At 44.4% G+C, this 21491-nt stretch overlaps 1 protein-coding gene across 2 annotated transcripts in view; it reads right to left on the bottom strand.

Moving 5' to 3' along the window:
* The window catches only part of gad1b (glutamate decarboxylase 1b), a 73261-nt gene that overhangs the window by 25928 nt on the left and 25842 nt on the right, over positions 1 to 21491 (bottom strand). For both annotated transcript variants that reach the window (XM_078552146.1, XM_078552147.1), the window contains exon 14: positions 5723 to 5872. In XM_078552146.1, coding sequence (XP_078408272.1) covers positions 5723 to 5872 — 150 coding nt within the window. The remainder of the gene's footprint in view (positions 1 to 5722; positions 5873 to 21491) is intronic.

The raw sequence follows: 21491 nt of genomic DNA, 5'->3' as shown, positions 1-21491 counted from the left end.
AGCTGTTAACCAATTCAATCATCTACCTACTGTTTGTGGTTAGCCCTGCATCCAAGAAAATGGACCACGGATGGGGTTCAGCCAGGGAATTTGCACATGGCCAGAGGCATGAAATTCTGCACCCGCCCGCTTCCGTTATAGCTTCGGTGGTGGCTAAAAATCCTCCCCAGAGTGACTGAGATTGAGGACTTCTTTCCTTTTATACAAATTAGATATTATAGTGGTTATTGTAGTTCTGTGTGTATGTTATATATATAAAACCTGAAGGCACAATATCAAGGGCAGCAGCATCATGACTACAATAGGAATCTGGCTGTTAGACTCACGAAAACTCTTCAAAAAATAATTAGGACCAATTTAGCATTACACGGGGTAGAAATTGTTAGGATCACCTTGTTCACAAATTCACCAATGGGAGAGAGCTCAGCTCTCTTCTTTAGAATGGTGGTTTGGGAATCCTGAAAACCTGGGAAATGCATCCACCTAGAGAAATTTGCTGGCAGGGTGGTATATAGAATGCAACTGTTGATAAGCAGTTTTCAAAGGCTTAGATTTTATTTAAAAGGGTTGTTATTGTTTAGCAAGGAAGGAATCGTGGCTGGAAAAAAGGAACACCGCTTTCGTATTTTAGTTAGAGCACTGGGGCTATTGGTGGACAAATTGCAGCAAAGGAGAGCTGCAGGACCTCCACAGAATCCTTTGTGTTTATTACTGTCCACAGCCACCTATACAATCCCATTGTACATGTGCAACCTTACAACTTTTCTAAACAAAAACAAAAAATGCTGGAAAACCTCAGCAGCTGTGGGGAGAAAGACAGGGTTAATGTTTCAAGTCCGTATGACTTCTTCAGAGCTAAAGGGAAGTAGAAATGTGGTGAAATATAGTTTTATCCCCAGCTTTTAGCTTTTTCGATCTTTTTTCCCACCACCGTCCCCTCCCCCCACCCCACCCCCACCAGGGCCATCTGTCACTTTCCAGTGTGCTTACCCTGGTCCTGCCATTATCACATTCTGCTTTCCACTCTTAATGTCACCATTAGCACCTCCTTTAGCCAGTACCACCACTATTAACACTCCTTTGATCTTTTGTTTATGACATCTTTTGCAATTTTTCCTTTGCCTCCACCTATCGCTGGCCTTCTATCCAGCTCCACCTATTCCAACCCCCAACAGTATATAAAACAAAAACAGAATTACCTGGAAAAACTCAGCAGGTCTGGCAGCATCGGCGGAGAAAAAAAGAGTTGACGTTTCGAGTCCTCATGACCCTTCAGCAGAACTGAGTAAAGTTAGGAGAGGGGTGAAATATAAGCTGGTTTAAGGTGGTGGTGAGGTGGGGGGGGGGGGGGGGGGGAAGAGAAGTTGGGGGTGGGGGTGGTTGTAGGGACAAGCAAGCAGTGATAGGAGTAGATAATCAAAAGATGTAACAGACAAAAGGAACAAAGAGGTGTTGAAGGCCTTCAACTCCTCTTTGTTCCTTTTGTCTGTGACATATTTTGATTATCTGCTCTTATCACTGCTTGCTTGTCCCTACAACCACCCCCCACCCTCCCCCGACCCCCAACCCCACACCTTAAACCAGTTTATATTTCACCCCTCTCCTAACTTTACTCAGTTCTGCTGAAGGGTCATGAGGACTCGAAATGTCAAGTCTTTTCTTCTCCACCGATGCTGCCAGACCTGCTGAGTTTTTCCAGGTAATTCTGTTTTTGTTTTGGATTTCCAGCATCCGCAGTAGTTTTTTGTTTTTACCCCAACAGTATATATTTCACCACATTTCTACTTCCCTTTAGCTCTGAAGAAGAGTCATAAGGACTCGAAATGTTAACTCTGTCTTTCTCTCCACAGATGCTGTCAGACCTGCTGAGTTTTTCCAGCATTTTTTGTTTGATTTCCAGCATTCACAGTATTTTGCCTTTATCTCACAACTTTCCTACTTTGGTAGCAACATCTGTCACTACGATTTTATTGTCTCCTGCTAACACCTTAGAAGAAGATGTTCCATAACGCTCTACAAAAGAGAGTGAAGTCACAGATGGTGTTTCAGCCAGCACCAGACCTCTGAAAAGGAAGCACTCACACTGCAGGAAAAGCCGTAAATGAGGCAAGGCAGAAATGGAGATAAGAAGGGAGGTGCTTAGCTGTAGGTTCACAATGACATTCTGTTACTCCACCATTTCTTGATGGGGAGAACAGTGAACCTCTCTGTAAATAACCAAGTGCTAACTGCTTCTTCTGAAAGTGGCTAGATAAGTGTGTTCCTTCACCAATCACTATAATTTTGCTGTGCATCTTCACTTCTGGATGCATTTTCACAAAGAAAGGAAAAGAGAAAGGAGATCAACCAAGCTCCTCTATTTCCAGGTCATGTAAATACTATCATTTACCATCTCATCACCGAGCGCCAGACAAGTAGCCAGAGTAAGCATGAGGACATTGCACAGGGTGATATGCCATGCACACCTGGCAAGAGGAATGGGGGAGGGGTAAGTGTGGAGTAAGAGCAATCTTAATGTTGCTGAGCAGAGGACAGGGAATGTCAACCCTCGATTGAAGAACTAGTGGACCTTGATTTTACTTTTAAAAGGATGCCTGCAGAGCATCACATGAATGTGCATCCACTGGAAATAGCTTCTCCTTCTGTGCAGCCAACTGAAGGAACTTAATATGTGTAACACCATAAGTTGGCTTAACTCCAAAGCAGGCCAACCTGAGTGTAGCAGCTTCCAACAGTACAGCAGGGAACATCCTCAATTCAGACCCCACTGAGCAAGTAGAATAACTTGTCTTTCAATTCATATTACTGATATCAGAAAAAATGTTTCTAACAAGACTAACTTCTCTTGCTTGGACAGAATTGACAACCAGTTGGAGAGAACCATGGGTCTTATATAATCAGTTTTGCTTTCCCATTAATTACTGTCCTTGGCTAGCCAGTTCCCAGTACCAACAACCTGACAGATAGGTGCTCATCTGATCCTCCTATCTCATACAGTAACAGGTCAAGCACGCTCTCTGGCCAATCCCCTTATCTGGTAAGATGGGCTGCCTACAAAAAAGCACTGGAGATGCAACGTGCAGCTAATCCTTCCCAGAACATATACATCAGGAGACGAAGACCACCACAATCCCAAGAGCTCACATACTCATGTTGAACTTAGGAGGAGCAGCAGACGAGACAAAAGTAGAAGTGCAGAAAATCACACAGTGATACCAAGAGGACCGCAGTGATCAGAAGTTTATGATAATTGAGGGAAAGAAATAAATTATTCTGAATTGTTGAAGTTCATGTTTTTGTTTCTGTGGTTTGTAAGTTTATAGCTGTGATGATATGCCATGAATGGGATCTGTTTGTTTGGATTATAGTACAGAAGATTGTGAATATTGTGGATTCTTGGCTGGAGTGGACTGTTCATGAAGTTGGGAAAGCTGGTTCTGAGGAAAGGTGTCCCCAATACAATGACTCTGGATGGCCCTCACTACTAGCAGAAGGCTCTCCTCAGCAGCCTCAGTGCTGGTGCTAGTCACCTTCTCCCTCATCACTTTCTGTCACTTTCCTTTTATATATGGTCTATAAAAGTCCTCTTTCCAAAGGAAAGCTTTGAAGCATGCAGCTCTACACTACAATCCTGAATGATTGTTTACGTCCCTATTACAGTACCCCACCAACTGAGACACCAGAAGCATGCTTTTAATATTCAAATAATGTGTTCAATTAAATCCTCGTGGCAAAATAGATCTTATTATATCTTGGCTTTGCTGGTATGCTGGAGAATCACACTGTTGCCATTAGTCATGGCTAATGGGCCTATATCACCTGGAAACTGGCTACATATTTGTTTTCGATCTTTAAATAGTGTTGGCCTTAATATAATGAGTCAAAAGAAAACAAGCATTTACATGCATGATGTGGTATGGGTGGTCACATAGCAGCTGCATGTTGAGGGAGTGATACATTTTCCTGTGATGTATAGCATTTAATTGGTAAAAGGAACATGGATTCAATCTCAGGCCCCTTGCACTTTTGAGGATCTTGTCACTAAAGGATCCCATAGCTTTTTCATTCTGATGCCAGGCATCCATAGGAAATCTGACAGTTATTTTTTGTGAGAAAGGGAGGTCCAGTCATCGCCTATGCTCCAAATACTGTGAGATTTTTCTCCCCAATCATTCTAGACCCTTTCATTCCCATTCCTAACACCCATGCTCCCAGTGACCATTACCCCCTTCTTCTAGTCCCAGAACTGCCTCCTGGTGTCTCCATATTAAGATCCATTCTAAGTACTTCCACACCCAGCAACTTCTTCCCAATGCACATACAACTGCCACATTCATCTCAATGCTTCCATACTCCAAGCCTGCCTTCTACCAATTCCATACTACTCCCAGAATGCCTATACTTTGAAGGATATCCTGCAACTACTTCCAGTTCCAAGCAGCCATTTCCCAATTACCCCGAGACCTTTATGTTCCTCCAGTTTTCACATTCCCCACTACTTGCTCTCACTGTCCCAGACTGTTGAACCACCCTCGCAGTACTACCAAACTCACCTTCCTATGTATTCTAGGCTTTAAGGAGCAAAGACATTTTTTGAACAGCAGCCAGAAGGCCCAGAGCTGGTGGCAGTTGCTGCTGCTGTAAGCCTTTCAGTTTCCTCTACTACTTGTGGGCACAAGTTCTTTCTGCCCTTCCTCTTGAACCAAGAAGCTCAGAAGAATATGGGCTCCATTTTCTCTATCCAGGGAGTATTGTAAAATGTTAGAGGGAATCCTTTACACTCTCCTCATCGCTTCAACTCAGACTGGGGATTACTGTAAAGATTTCTAAGGCATATGAGATTGCTAAAAAAAAACATATAGATTTATATTTAAAAACTTATAATTACATTTAAAAATATTTGTACTACTATCTGCTGAATGCTTAAATATTTAGATCTCCACAGTCATACGCATTAAGGGTGATGTACCCCACCTTTAAATTCACTGTCAAGGTGCAGGAAGTAATTTCTGGTACTTGTGTATATAACCATCAGATAGTCAATTCCACTACAGCAAATATTTCCAATGCTCTGCAGTGCTGTAACTAGATCACATTTGTTACCAAGGCAACCTCTTCTGAAACTACGCTGCAAACCTGTAAGAGATGATTTTCCAGAACATTCTGTTTAGTACTGGCAGTCTTTACAGAAGCACCATCCAATGGTGATATTGACATTTTAATAAGAAAGAAAAAGTACCTGCAAACAGCATATGACCCAGGTTAATGCATAGCTCAATTCTGCACTTTTAACCGTAATTGAAACTAAAATTACGAACTCAAATTGAGGGACCATAGCAATACATCTTCTACATAATTTAAACCTTCATGGTTGTAAAGAGAAATCTGCTACTAATGGTAGCCAAAATTTCAGAGGATAGAAATCCTAATCTGTGCTCACCAGGCCAGACCCACTGAAATGACTGGGTAGACAATCATAAGCTTGTAAGCACAGAGGCAGAATTTCTACCCTTCATGTTTTCTGCAGCTGTGGCTCGGTAAGCTACATTTGTTTCACTTATCTGACTTTTCATTTGTTACATTTTTGGGTTCTGGCACTCCCTTTTCCAAGGGCAACTGGTCAGTTTTAGTTTAACTCATTTAAATAACCGCTAACTCAGACAATCAGGTGTTTGTAACATGTCAAGCTAGCAATTAAGGACTTCATTCAAGTTTACTGTACCTTAGCTTTCCACATCAACCAAAACTTGAAAATGTCCACATGGCGGCCGCATTGTATCGCTTTATCTCCTGTATCATAGGAAACATCGTACTGCTTATCTTGCTGGAACAAGTACCCTGCACACATCTGATTGCAGCCCTGGAGGATACCCTATGAACAAAATATAATTCACTTTACTCCACATTGCCATAACAAAAATAATCTTTCAGAAGGTTTTGCATTTAGGAATGTTTTTCAAGATACATATCATTCAGTCTTTTCTCTAGGCTAGGTAGAGGAAAAGAAGAAAGTTAAAAATCAATGGAAGGAAAACCATCAAACAGGCAAAACATTGAATGCCCTCAGATTATTAAGGGACAAAAGATAAAATACCTAGAACAATCAAGATCAATTTCATAATATACCCATTGTTGTTTCTTTTCATTAATTGTAATTCCCAACATTTAATTTGTTCATCTTTATCTCTTCTCCCTCTCCCATTTCCATTATTGAACACAGCCTCCCAGAGGCTAACTATTCAGAGAAAGTGTGGAAGCAAAAAAAAGTCAGGTTTTTTCTACCAATCGAGAACCTCCTTGTGAACCAAGGGACACTTCTGTTTTAATACTGTTTTCCTACAGCAAAGCAATTAACAAATAAAAGTGTTAGGCGAGCTGAAATGAATCTAGAAAGGAGGATTATAGAAAAAAGTCAAAAGAATTGGAAACGTATAGAAGTTTGCTTACTTTAAGAATCAAAGGTCAGTTAGGGAACAAATAAGACTGCTAAAGGATGCGTGAAAATTATAAATAACAAAGACATGCAGGCAGACGAATTGAACAGATACAGCCAGAAGATTGTATCTTCCCTTACGTAGAAGATAAGAATAAAACTCGGCTAGGTTGCTTGCAAGTCTCAAGGGAAATGGTATTAGCTAAATTAGCAGAGCTCAAGGTAGAGAAGGCAACAGCTTTAGATTTAATTTTTCCTGGGGTAGTGAAAGAAAGGCAGAAGTGTGTGATACTTTGGTAAATATTTTTAATAGCCAATAGGCATTCGATAAGGTGCAACACAAGATAAGAGCTTATGGTGTTGAATGGCCTACTCCTGTTCCTACTTCTTACGTTCTAATGAAGGATTAAAGTCAAATCTTGAAAACTGTAGACCAGCGGGGATGAAATTGGCCTTAAGGAGGCAAAGCAAAATACACAATAGTGAATCAGTCCTCTTGTTTTGCAGCTGCCTGATATTTTGAACTCCTGTGGCTTCAGAGACAGGGTGGTTGCAATCAGTTATGACTAGGAACCTGCTTTAAGTTGGTTAAGTGTTTTAAAGGGGGAATGGCTTCTTAGAGTGTTGGAAGTACTTTCATGCTCAGAGCACAGTTTTTGTTATTGTGGAGGCAGTGGGGGATTGAAGGGAGGTGGCTTAGAATGGTGAGGGGACAGTAGGGTTGAAGTTTTATTCATGGGACGTGGGCACCACTGGCTAGGCCAGCATTTATTGCCCATTCCTAATTGCCCCTTGTTCAGGCAGCAGTTAAGCATCAACCACATTGCTGTGGGTCTGGACTCACATGTAGTCCAGGCCAGTTAAGGACAGCAGATTTCCTTCCCTAAAGGGCAGATGGGTTTTTACATCAATTAACAATGGTTTCATGGTCATCATTAGACTTATAATTCCAGATTTTTATTGAATTCAATTTCCATCATCTGCCATGGCATGATTCAAACCCTGGCCCCCAGAGCATTACCCTGGTTCTCTGGATTACTAGTCCAGCAATAATATCACTACACCACCACCTCCAGCTTGGGGTAGCTGTGCTAACAATAGGGTCCAGCTGAAAAGGTTTGGTAGCAGGGAGTGGGCAAATGGAATTACAGTGTAAGTAGCAAGAAATATGAGGCTGGTTTTAAGTAAAGCCTTAAGTGGATACACCATGCCTTACAAGGAGGACTCAAAAGGAGATAAATATAGAACCCATAGTTTAAAGGTAACCAGTCAACATCACAGGCAAGCATGATATAAAGAGCATGATAGAAATAAATTGCTTCTTTAGGGGGATGCAATAAAGTCTTTGCTTTGCATAATATACTGCAGCAGATTTCCTGTGGCATTAATACTAGTTCATTGGATGAAACATTGTTTTGTAACAGTAAAGATGTTATCAACAAGTGTAATAGGGTAAGTGTTTCAGGAAGAAATGTGTGGTACAGTATTTACAGGAAATGCTTGCAATCTGCAAATGTTTTAATGTACAATAGTGCAGTGGTTATGTTACCGGACTAATAATCCACGAAAGCGAGTGTAAATCTCCCAGCATTTTGAGAATTTGAATTCAGTTTTTAAAAATCTAAAAATAATAACTTGATATCAGGAACAGTGACCATGAAGCAGTCCGGTTAGCCTAAAAAAAACAACTGGCTCATTAATGCCCTTTAAGAAAAAGAAATTGGTCTCGCCTACATGTAACTCCAGTTACACACCAACATGGCTGATTCCTAACTGTCTAGCAACACACAAAGTTGTATCAAATTGCTACATTCAATGGGTCAAGAAAAAGACCCATCACCTTCTCAAGACAAATATCGATGGTCCATAATATATTTTTTTAAACTATCAAACCTCTGGTGGCATTGCTATTAATCAGAAAATAAATTGAAGCATGACATTCAAAGCGTGACACCTGAAGTGTGATGACTGAAGTAAAATAATTATGACACTTACAGGAGCTGTGCACTAAATATAACTGCTTGGATTTTCTGCTCAGTGGTTACCCTACCTGGAGTATGGTGGAGTTCTGATCCCATCTGATATTTCGGAATTGAAGCAATGTGACATATTCCTGTCAATTGCATGTAATTAGAATACACCCACCTGCTCTCTGGTGTAATTCCAGCCAAGAATCTAAGCTAAGATCTTCAATATATTACAGGTAGAATTTTGGCAAATGGTATGTGATTTCAATTTCCCTTGTTTAATTGTAATAAATTATACATTATGGTATGTATCATGCTTACCCTTAACTTTTCTTTTTTTATTTTTCAGATAGTTGAAAACAAGCACTATAGTTAGTTACAGGCAATTATTCGAAAATTTATAAAATTCTAAAACTGCTTCTATTTTTAGCAGTGCTGCTTCAGCAGAAAAGCCACAATACTTATCACCACATTTTCCAAAAAAAATAGTTATCTTCAACCCATTTCCTGTCTTACAGCTTCCTGTGTTGAAATGCAGTCATGAAAGTCACTATCTTGGATGCTTCAAGACATGTGCAGAAAGGTTTTCTTCTCGGGGCAGAATTTTCCATCTGGCGGGGGGGGGGGGGGGGGGGGGAGTGGGAGCAGGAGCGGGTACAGGAGGGCACAGACCCGATCGCCACCTGCGATTAGGTCCGCGCCGCCATTTTATGCAATTAAGGCCCGCCTAGCATATTTCCCAACTCCCCAGGATAGTGGGAGTGTGCAGGCGGTGGCAGGTGTGCACAGACCACCAGGTCCAATGGCGACCCGACAGTCTGTTTAAAAGAAGACCTGGCAGCCTTTTGTAGGCTGCTCACAATTGCGAGTGCTAGACTGCAGCAGAGGGGTTCGGGTGAGCAGGCCAGGCTGGAGGGTTGGCCAGCGGGGGGGGGGGGGGGGGGCCAGTGCGCCCCTGATTTTTCTGATGACTGTCTTGCTGTCCTCCTCAAGGAGGTGGCAGCACACGGCGGGAGGTGTTGGTCCCCCAGGATGGGAGGAGGAGGCCCCCCCCACATGACAAAACGTGCCTGGGAGGGGGTGGCAGAGGTGGTGAGATCCCACGACGTGGTGCAGCGCACCTGGATCCAGTGTCGCAAGCGCTTCAATGATTTGTTGCGCTCTGGCAGGGTGAGTACCATGTCGGCATTGGGCATTTAACCCAGCAGGTAGCCTTACCCTCTGCGCTCCCCCCCACCCCCGCAAGTCTCAGTATCGTCATTGGATTGAATCATTGACGGTATTTTCCTTTGCTGGGTGGGCAAGCAGATGGTGCCCATGCTGAGGTCAGCCTGAGTAGGTCATGAGGAGATGAGTTTTCCCCCGCAGTATGTGTTAATTTTAGTCCCACATGACTGGTTTGGGGGTAACCTGGAGGAGCTGCACCTAGGCGCAGACTCAGAACTCCAGGGCATGTCCTAGTCAGGGTGATGAGATGGTGGAAGGGGAGATTCAAGGTGGCGTGGCAATGAACCATCTGCTGCCCTCTACTCTGCACATGCTTACGCCTCCTTGCTATGGAAGGAAATACTGTGTGGTTCCTAATGTGATGTATGCAGCATGTGTCCAAGGGGGCGGTATGGGGGTGGGGAGCAGGCCTAGCATCTTTGTCTGAGAGATTAGCTGCAGCGGGGTGAGAAGGCACTGCAGACCTGATATGTCCCACTCTGGTTGGCGGTGGGCCATGCGCGAACAGAGTCCATGTGCAATTTGCCCTAATCAATGCTCTTCTCTCTTTTTCAGGAGAAGAATGCGCAGAACATGGCCGAGCGTGTGAGGACTGGAGGCAGCCAGGCACAGCTCTCCATTTTAAGCTGCTTCGAGCAGGAGGCCCTTGAATTGGAGAGGCGCCATGCACCCAGGTCCACTGGTGTCAGTGAGGCTGGGGTGCCATGGCCGGATATTTAAGGCCAACAGTGAGGTCAGCATTGTCCTCCCAACAGCCATAGCATTGATGATTGTTAAATTAGTTAAGTTAGTTGCAACATTGCTGGACCATTGGTTATGGAAGGTTGAGAGCATAATGATCCAGGGGACAAGGATGAACTTTGTCATTGTCTGCACGCTAACTGATCCACTGTCCTTGTTCTTCCTTTCAGCATCATCACAGCATGGCCAGGAGGAGGAGCAGCAGATGCCCCCTCTCACACCTGAGGGGCCTGAAGTCTCACCAGCGTCACACCGTTTCTGTGAGGCAAGCACCAGCACAGATACTAGCAGCTCGGTGGGAATTAGAACAACAGCTAGTGTCCCAGGGCACAGTGGTGATGGCACTTCACAGTCGCTGGAGGAGCTGGCAGAGACAGACAGTGCCCATGGCGCCAGCAGTGGGAGGACTGCAGGGGACCAGGCACATGCTCAGTCGGTGCCTGATGATGTGCCTCTGGAGTCGTCTGTGATGCAGCAAGCGCAGGAAATGCAGCTGGGTGTGCGGGAGCATCTGGGTGTGATACAGGAGGCTATGCTTGGCATGGTGTCCGTGGTGGAGGAGTCTACACGGATGCTCGCCGAAGCAATGAGCCACATGTCCGAGCACCAAGCATCCTCCATGGATAGAGTGGCGACTCTCGTGGAGAGGCTCCTCCAGGAGACCCGCCAGGGCTTCCTGGGGATGTGCTCTGGTCAGCAAGCCCTCACACCAGTGTGGCAGATGGTGTGGGCATCAAGCTTCCCAGCTCGGTGCCCATCCATCCACGTTGAGCAGGGAGGTCCGAAGTGACCTCACGTTGGCGCAGCAGCTGCCTGGCATCTCTGCGGGCACCTCTCAGGGCGCTCCGGATGAGGGCGGCAACTCCTCTGCCCCTCTCCCAGTGACCGTATCATCTGGTGAGGCTGTGACGACTGGGGAGATGCCAGCTGTGGAACTGGCAGCTCCCTCCCAGGCAGGGCCAGCACAGGCTCCACGGGCCAGAGGACAACCGCCAAGGTCATCAAGGCCAACAGGACAGCAGAGTCAGCGGACTGCCTCAGATGCTAACTCCAAGCAAAGGGGCAGCACCAAGACGTAGCACCCGCAAACAAAAGCATAAGGCACCTTAGGCACACCACGGGTTTTTCACTGGTGCTTTTGTGTTGGCCCGAGATGAGGACCTTATGATTTCTTTTTGATTGTTAACACCATTGTTTTCTCTTTGTGATAAGTTCTTTTGCTTCACACATTAAATGCAGATGTGTGACCATAGCTGAGGGTGCCTCATTTCTTCTGTATGTGTATGGTTGACAAAAGTGTAACGAGTGATTTGTTGGACATTCAGCTTTCTTTACAAGATCCTTAGTTAGTGCTGCTGACCTGGCAGATTTTGCACTGAGGTGTCAAATATCGAGCTGGCAGCCCAGGCTTGTCCTGGTGATCCATCTTGTGTGGTGCTAGCTGAAAGTTTGTTGGATTAAAGCCTCCCGATGTTCCTGCCTCCTTGGTGTAATCCTGGGTCAGCGTCTACCCCCTCAGCATTCCCCTGTGCCTGCTTATCCTTGGACTCACTGCTGGACTCATCTTGTGCAGCCGCAGCTACTGCGTCAAAGTCTTCATCGTCCACTGCTTCCCCCCTTTCCAGCCCAAGATTGTGGAGAGCGCAGCATGCAACCACTATCACCGAGACGTGATCCGGTGCCCCCTGAGCGGTCCAGGCATCGGAAGCGCATCTTGAGTAGACCGATGGTTCTCTCCACCACAGCCCTTGTGAAGGTGTGGCTCCTATTGTAGTGCTGCTCAGCTTCTGTTCTTGGATGACGGAGAGGCATCATGAGCCACCTTCTGAGGGGATAGCCCTTGTCACCCAGCAGCCATCCATCAAGCCGGGCTGGAGCACTGAAGAGCCCCGACACCTGGAAGTGTCTGAGGATGTAGGGGTTGTGGGAGTTGCCTGCGTACCTTGCACAGACTTGTAGAATCAGCATCCTGTGATCACACACTATCTGCACGTTCATGGAGTGGAAGCCCTTCCTGTTGATGAAGGCACCGGGCTCACCTGCTGGCGCCTTGATGGCCACATGTGTACAGACTATAGTACCCTGGACGCGGGGGAAGCCAGCAATGGCCGCGAAGCCTCTGGCTCGCTGTGCCTGACTTGCCTGGTCCCAACAGAAGTGGATGAAGGTCAATGCCCATCTGAACAGAACGTCTGTAACCTGCTTGACACAAGTGTGGACAGCTGATTGGGAGACACCGCAAAGATCACCCACCGAGCCCTGGAAGAAGCCAGAGGCATAGAAGTGGAGGGCAACTGTGACCTTCAGAGCCACTGGCATGGGGTGTCCACCCACACAGTTAGGGGAGATCTCAGGCCCAATCATCTGACAGATATAGTTGACTGTCTCCCTTGACAGCCGGAGCCTCCTTCGGCACTGCACCTCAGTCATATTGAGGTAGCTGCTTCGCCGCCTGTATACCCTGGCAGCAGGACAGTGGCTTCTTCTGCGGCCCCTTCCACCTTGGTCTACCTCTTGGCCCTGCACCCCTTGTGCCTGCGCCTGTCCTCCCAAAGGTGGCTCCCCTGGAGGCTGAAAGTGTACTCCTGGCCACCTCCCCTTCCAGCCCTCCCATCCTCCTCAGAGGAGCTGCCTCCAGTGGACAGATCAGCTCCCATACCCAGGCTAAAGGAAGGCTTCCTGAAACCTGCAGGCCTGGAAAAGATTCCTCACTGCAGTGCTGACCTGAAGGTTAAGAGTCCAGAAAAAGCAGCTGGGATGTGTTTTGAAGTACTGCAGATCACACAGGCAAGTTTGAAAAACTTTCAACAATAAATACTTCACAGAGCAGATTCACGACCCCACTGAGCCCCCTTATCCTGCCCGTGGATGAGGTTAATACAAATGTCTCCTACCCACCTGCCCATTGCGCCAGTGCACTGACCTGAAGATCGCATGGGCGCCGAAAAATCGGTGTCGGCTGAACACTAAAGGGCCTTAAGTGGCCCGTTAATTAATGGCAGGCGTACGTCGGACTTCATCGTCCAGCGAAATATCACGATGGCGCGCGGTGACATCAGGACGCTCGCCCGACGTCACTGTGCATCATTTTACGCATGGACGTGCAGGGTCCGCCCCCCCACACGTCAAATGGAAAATTCTTCCCTTGGAAACAATGGCACGTCACTTTGGTGGGCCAGAGTGTTCTCACACAGTCCCATCCCTGACCCTAGCCAACTCCCCAGGGTCAGAACCATTTGAATAAATTTGACAGACTCCACTATGGCTGAATGGTTTGTCACAAGGGTGGGGAGAATATTGGGTGTGGCTAGCAGAGTCAGCTAAAGCGTCAAAAATTAAAAATGCTTACCTTTTATTTCAAAACTTGCACCTTACTTAGCACAGTCACTGATTCCGCATTAAACAAATTGGCTAATGAAACCTTAAATCCTCTTGCGGCTCATAACAAGCTTAGAATAGCATGAATGCACAGCATTCCGAATTCCCTGCATTATTAAGGTGCAAATGACAGGAAATAATGCATTCTCATAATTTGCACCGAAGTATTAAATGGCCACAAGTATTTGCATGGATGTATTATATTCCTGATCTCAGTTCCAGTGGGAAATCATAGAGTGGTATCTGATGGCAGGTAAATGGTGAAAGGGCTCACTGCCTGATTTTCCTCTTCACTCAAGATATGCTGAGGAGGAAATTCAGCCCTCTGAGTTGTTCATTCCTTTGCATGAAGACTTATCATTTCACAGTCAGCCATTTCAGCATTATCTAAAATATATTTTCTACTCTTTTCAGCATTTTTACTAGCTCGAATAGTCAGTTCTCATTCCCAGTGGTAATACTGCTGGCCACGGCTTGATACTTTCAATTTAGACCCTAATTAGGTTTTAACAGCCTTAATAACTCCACGAATTAAGGTTAGTCTGCAAATTTTAACAGAATTATCCAAATTTATTATCACCTGAGGCAGAATTTTCACCCCAGTGGGTCGCGGGCATACAAATTCATGCCACCAGCCGGGCTTGCCAGTTTGCCACTTTCCCGGAGGTGGGATCGGGAGCAGAAGGACTACCTCCCACTGCATCAGGAGCAGGCCAGCGCTCTAGGCAGTCTCTGAGACCCTCCCTGCTTGTCAGGTTAAGCTGCGGCCACAGGCCACCCTGTGAAGGGGTTCCTCCTCTACAATGGTGGCCCAGATGCTGTGGCCATTTCTTAATTCAAAATTTTTTAAAGTTGCTAAAAGGGTGCCTCCATACGGAGGTGCCCTCTCTCTCCCTTGCCTATAATGACTCTCCGATTGAAATCCTGCCTGCCATCCTTAATTAGATAGCAAGTCCGCCCTTTGGCCACCAATTGACCAATTCACAGGAAATCACTGCCAGGTGACTATTCCCCACACAGTAAGGGCCCTGCATCGGGTTCCTGTCCTTAAACCCAATATCCTGCCCTCGGATTTTGTCCCAACATTAAAAAACATCAGAAGATCAAAAGGTTCACAAGAGGTCTGACAAATCTGGGCATTGGTGCCTTGAAACTAGGCCAGCACTATAATACCTGGCTCAAAGTCCATGAAGTTACTTTTCATTTTTACCCTTTCATTTGAGACATACACATAACTACTTTGCACTGAAACAAGGTTTTGATTTCTGCTATGATGCAACTTTAAATTTTGATCCAAACACAATGGTCTGGCTTTTGCAATTGATGGCTTGGTGACAGCCGTCCACGTACATTTCATGGGCTTTGGGTGGCAACTGACTGTCATTGGTGACTATCCAGACTATCCTCTAAAGGGCATCTGTGACATGTGCAAGAAAGCAACAGTGAGATTCTTCAAATCAACTTGAAGAGTACTCGCTGAAAGGCACAGGGGAACTTTAACTTTAAAAAAAGGCAGGTTTTCTTCAGATGGAAGATTAAAGTTTTAAGTATCTGAGTCCCAACCCCAACCCACCTCCAACCTGCCCACTTCTGCTGCAAATGGAGGCAGGACAGGAAGTGGGGTGACAGGCTGTCAATCTTATACCAGGAGGGAGGTTGTCAACTTAAATATTAAAATGAGGCTTCATGCCTAATTTTTATGCACCCATTTAAATTTAACCCTAGATGGCCAGTTTTCCTGAGCCTTGGGAAATCCAACAACTGCAGGGAGGCGAGGAGTGTTGGATCCAAGGGGTAAGTGCCAACCTGCACGATCGGGCACATCTGACACTGCCAATCTCCAAACTTCCACTGATGACCCCATCACCACCCCTCCCCCAAGGCCTCTGCTCCACCCTCTGAGGCCTTCAATCCCTCCTCTGTGACCTCAAATTACACCCTTCTGCATGACTTACCCTCTAATTCTCTACCCCTGAGGCCTCTGTCCCTTGACCCATTGAAACCTGTGACTACACCTCCTCTGAGGCCTCTAGGCCTCTGGCCTTCCTCCTTCCTCTCCCAGGATCATCCCCCTGGGAATTGACGCCTTCACCATCCACACTCCACACCCTAGGATTATCTACTCCCCTTCCCCCTCCCTGATCTGACCCACATCCATTAAGGCTGTGAGTTTACCTGCTACTGCAGCCTATTCTCCATCTTCCCTTCCCAATTGGAAGCCAATAAGCCCATCAATCGCGTTGACTTGCAGGCAGGGAACATTTCAATGATGCCACAAACACACTGTGGAGTTAAAACTGTGCAGCATGTGGGAAAACCTTGATTTCCGAATTTCATGCAACCTATTGGCCCTCCCTCACCCCATCATTCCCAATTTGTCTAAAGTTAAAATCCAACCCCTGCAGGAACTAAACCAGAAATGTAAGTTGGGTTCATATCATGTATTATATTGAAATAAAGTGGGAAAGAAAGATGGGATTAAGAGAGATATAAAAGAGAAAGAAAAAGTTTTTAACAATGATTTTAAATGTTATTTTATTTCAGATCCCCAACAATAAATAAATCCTGAAGGAATGTAATTCCAGACTTATATGATTAAATTTTCAGTGTCAGCGAGGTTGTTTGGCAGTAATTCTGATTGATTATGCTGTTAAAAATTCATTTATACTTGAATGCAACAGCCCTAACTTTTTCTGATGTTTAGTGGGTAACCAATGGGTAGTACAGAAACTTTATCTCCTTACATTGTTTCCAATGCCAGGTCTACAAGCAAAGTGCTATTGAATGCATGGAGTATAGTAAATAAGATTGGGGATTTACAGGCATTGATTGCAATATTGATGTTGTGGCAAGAACAGAGACCTGGCTCAAGGAAGGGCAGACTGGGTGTTAAACATTCCTGGGTACAAGGTGTTCAGGAGAAATAGGAAAGGAGGAGGGGTGGCGGTATTGTTTAAGAAGAGCATTGCAGTGCTGGAGAAAGAGCATGTCCCAGAGGGTTCAAGGACAGAATCAATTTAGCTAGAGCTAAGGAACAAAAAGTGTGCAATTACATTGCTCGGTATAGTCTATAATCCGCCAACTAGTGGGAAGGATGTAAGGAACAAATCTGTAGGGAAATTACAGAGAGATGCAAACATAATAGAGTAGTTATAATGAAGACTTTAATTACCCAAATGTAGACTGGGACAGTGGGAGTGTAAAGGGCGGAGAGGGGCAAATGTTCCTAGATTGTGTTCAGGTCAATTTTCTACAGCAGTTTGTGTCCAATCCAACAAGAAAAGACACACTGTTTGAACTGGTTCTTGGAAATGAGGTGGGCCAAGTAGATCAAGTGTCAGTGGGGAAACATTTAGGAGACAGTGATCATTGTATTGTACGTTTTAGGATGATGATAGAAAAGGACGATGGGCAATCCAGAGTAAGAATAATTAACTGGACAAGAGCCAAGTTCAGTGGGGCAAGAACGGAGCTAGGCCAGATAGACAGGAATGAAAGATTGGCAGGAAAAACTGTAGCTGAACAATGGGCTACCTTCAAAAAAGAAATGGTTCGGGCACAGTCAAGGTATATTCCATCGAAAGGGAAAGGTAGGGCAAACAAATCCAGAGCTCCCTGGATGAAAAAGGAGATTGAAATTAAGATAAAGAAGAAAAAGTGCGTTTATGACAGATGTCAGGTAGAAAATACACTTGAGAACCAAGAGGAATACAGAAGATTCAGAGGGGAGGTGAAAAAGCATATTAGAGAAACCAAGAGGAATTATGAGAAAAGACTGGCAGCCAACACAAGGGGAATCCCAAACTCTTCTGTAGGCATGTAAATAGTAAAAGGGTGGTAAAAGGAGGAGTAGGGTCGATTAGGGACCTAAAAGGGAATTTACACATGGACGAAGGGTGCTATGGCTGAGATATTAAATCAATACTTTACATCTGTCTTTACCAAAGAGGTAGATGCTACCCAGGCCATGGTCACAGACAAGGAAACTCTGTCATTAGAAGGTTTCAAAATTGACAAGGAGGAAGTGTTGAATAGACTGTGGGTACTTAAAGTTGACAAGGCACTGGGACCAGACGAGATGCATCCAAGGATATTGAAGGAAGTGAGAGTAGAAATTACAGGGGCACTGGCCTTAATCTTTCAGTCTTCCCTAGACTCGGGGGTGGTGCCAGAGGATTGGAGAATTACAAACATTATGCCCTTGTTCAAAAAATATTGGAAGGATAAGCCCAGCAATTACAGACCAGTCATTTTAACTTCAGTGGTGGGCAAGATTCTAGAAACAATTATTCAGGATAGAATTAGTAGTCACATGGAAAAATATGGGTTGATAGGGAAGACCCAGTATGGATTTCTAAAAGGGAAGTCATGTTTAACTAACTTGCTGGAGATTTTTGAAGAGGTAACAGAAAAGGTCGATGAGGGTAATACTGTTGATGTGGTGTACATAGACTTTGAAAAGGCATTTGACACAGTGCCACACAACAGACTTGTGAGAAGAGTTATTGCTCATAGAATAACAGGGACAGTAGCAACATTGATACAAAATTGGCTGAGTAATAGGAAACGAAGGATAATGGTCAATGGATATTTTTCGGGCTGAAGGAATGTTTGTAGTGGAGTTCCCCAGGGGTCGGCATTGGGACCCTTGCTTATCCTGATGTATATTAATGATAAAAACAAAAAACTACTGTGGATGCTGGAAATCCAAAACAAAAACAGAATTACCTGGAAAAACTCAGCAGGTCTGGCAGCATCGGCGATCTAGATCTTGGTGTGCAGGGGACAATTTCAAAGTTTGCAGATGATACGAAGCTTGGGAGTGTTGTGAACTGCGAGAAGGAAGGTGTGAAACTTCAAAAGGCCATAGACAAGGTTATGGGGTGGGCAGATAGGTGGCAGATGAAGTTCAATGTGGAGAAGTGTGAGATGATGCATTTTGGTAGGAAGAACATGGGCAGACAATATAAAATAAGGGGTGAAATTTTGAAGGGGGTGCAGGAGCAGAAAGACTTGGGTGTATTATGTGCATAGAACATTGAGGGTGGCAGGGCAGATGGAGAGAGCAGTTAATAAAGCATATTGTATCCTGGGCTTTATTAATAGGGGCATAGAGTATGAGAGCAGGGAGGTTATGCTGAATTTATATTAGACACTCATTAGGCTTCAGCTGGAATATTATGTACAGTTCTGGGTGCCACATTATAGGAAGGATGTGAATATATTGGAGAGAGTGTAGAAGAGGTTTACAGAATAGTTCCAGAGGTGAGAAACTTCAGCTATGAGGATAGGTTGGAGAGGTTGGGACTGTTCTCCTTGAAGTCACATGATGTAGGAACCAGGGCGCTTATACTAGTAGGGTTAATATTAAAATGTTGCATAAGCATGATGGGATACTTGACCAAAGTGACTATGGGCATACTGGCTTAGTAGGTAGCAATTACTGCCTTTATAGTCTATATGAACAGTCTACTCATTGTTATACAGAAGCAGGAGATAATGGGTAACCGGAGGCCATACCCAAGGCTGAGGGTTGAGATATGGAATAGTATAGTTAGTTAAGAAATTAATGAGAAACATTGAAATGAAAAGTAAGAAGAAAAGGCCAATAAATATGTGCTGTAAGCCTTGTGGCTTTGAGAGAGGTTCCTTGAGCTGGCTGACGTTCTCTCTCTCCCTCGCAAGTGCTTGAAATAAATCTTTGCTTGCTTGAATTTCACAGACTCGAGAGTGGTCATTTTTACCACAACACACATAGGGATGTATGAGGAAAAGTGGCCAAGAGCTATGTCCAAAAATTAGGTTGTAAGAGCGCCTTAAAGGAGGAGAGAGAGGTAGAGATTAGGAGGAGTTTGGGAGGAAATTTCAGAGCCTAGAACGTACGCAGCTGAAAGCACAACCACCAATGATGGAGCAATTAAAATCAGGAATGCACACAAGGCCTGAATTAGACGAATGTAGTGATCTCGGAGGGTTGGACCAGGTTACAGAGATAGGGAGGAGCGAAGCTATGGAAGGATTTGAAAATAAGGAATAGGGTTTTAAAATCGACACATTGCCAAATCAGGAGTCTATGTAGGTCAGCAAGTGCAGGGATCATGAGTGAATAGGAGTTGGTATGAGTTAAGACATGGACAGCAGAGTTTTGGATGACCTCAAGTTTATGGAGGGTGCAAGATGGGAGATCGGCCAGGGCAGTATTGAAATAACAATATATAAAAATTTATATAGAGTCTTGCACAACCCCAGGAAGTCCCAAAAACACCCTACAGTCATTTTTAAAGCATAGTCACTGTTGTAATGTTAAAACTTGGCAGCCAATTTACACACGGCAAACTCCCACAAACAGCAAAGTGATATTGTTCTTTTTTTTTGGACATTCATTGAAAAAAGAGATTGACCAGGATACCATGGATAACACCCTTGCTCTTTGAAATAGTGCCATGAGATCTTTTTGACCCACCTGAGAGGGGACACATAGCCTTGGTTTAATGTCTCAACCCAACAACAGAGCTTCCAACAAAGCAGTATTACACCTGAGTGTCAGCTTTGTTTTTGTCAAATGCTCAAGTCATGGAGTATAACTTGAACCATAACCTTCTGATTCAGAGGGATGAGTTCTACCAACTGACCCATGGTTGACACACATCAAAATAGCTAACTCTTGAGATTCCAAAGTCACAAACAAAGGTTTCAGCAGCAGATAATCTGAGGCAGGGGTGGGACAGGTGATATAACAAAAGTGGAAGTAGACAGTCTTGATGATGGAGTGTAAATGGGATCGGAGGCTCGGCACAGTGCCAGAAAGGATGCCAAGTTTGCAAACAGTCTGGTTCAGCCTGATAGAGTGATGGTGCTGGGAACGAAGTTGGCGGTGGGGAGCAAAGACAATGGTCTTCCAAATACTTAAATGGAGGAAATTTCTATTCATCACATTCTGGATGTCAGATAAGCAGCATGACAAATCAAAGAGAGTGGAGAGGTTGAGATATATGGTTGTAAGGTTGAACTCCATATATTATCAGTGCACATATGGAACAATAAATTATATGGAATGAAATGAGACTCTGGTGTAAGTTGCGCTAAACCTGGAGTTTGACAGGTCACGGTCATGTTCTCCAGAGTAAACAAATGCCAAAACCAGCTTCAGCTTGTGGAAAATCTGCCACAAGCTGAAGTAGATATTGAATCTAAATCAATATGCCATGTTTTGCAATCAAAGCAATGGTGAGCTCAGCAGTGTTCACCATTATTAAAGAGGAAATTGAATAACAACTTCTGCAGACTGCATATGCACAGTCAAACATTAAAATTAGTTGGTGTACAGGTTGCTTTTACCTTGCAGAAACTGCACTGTACCGATATCTCGCCAAGAGACTCAGCACTAAAACACATGGAACAGCATGAAGATGCTCTAATTACATGACATGTACTCACTAAACATGCTAGAGAAAGTTAGGGCTTACTCAGTCATGTGAAAGTAAATTTTTAATGTGTGATAAGTTTTAAATACTGCCAAACAGCCTCTTTGGAACTGATAATTAACTCTTTTAGTTTTGGAGTCTTATTTCTTCAGAATTTAATTATTATTGGAAATGTAAAAAAATAAATAAATTATATTTGTTTTTACGTTTTCTTTCTGCCTCTTCTATCTTTCTCCCATAATCCACTTTTTCTTTCCTTCTCTTCATTTCAATTTTAATACTTGATTTGACGTTGAATTAAATATTATAACTGGTACTTCC

This window comes from Cetorhinus maximus, chromosome 11 (genome assembly GCF_964194155.1).
Source record: "Cetorhinus maximus chromosome 11, sCetMax3.hap1.1, whole genome shotgun sequence".
NCBI lineage: Eukaryota > Metazoa > Chordata > Chondrichthyes > Lamniformes > Cetorhinidae > Cetorhinus > Cetorhinus maximus.
This window is presented reverse-complemented; position numbering and strand designations above follow the sequence as displayed.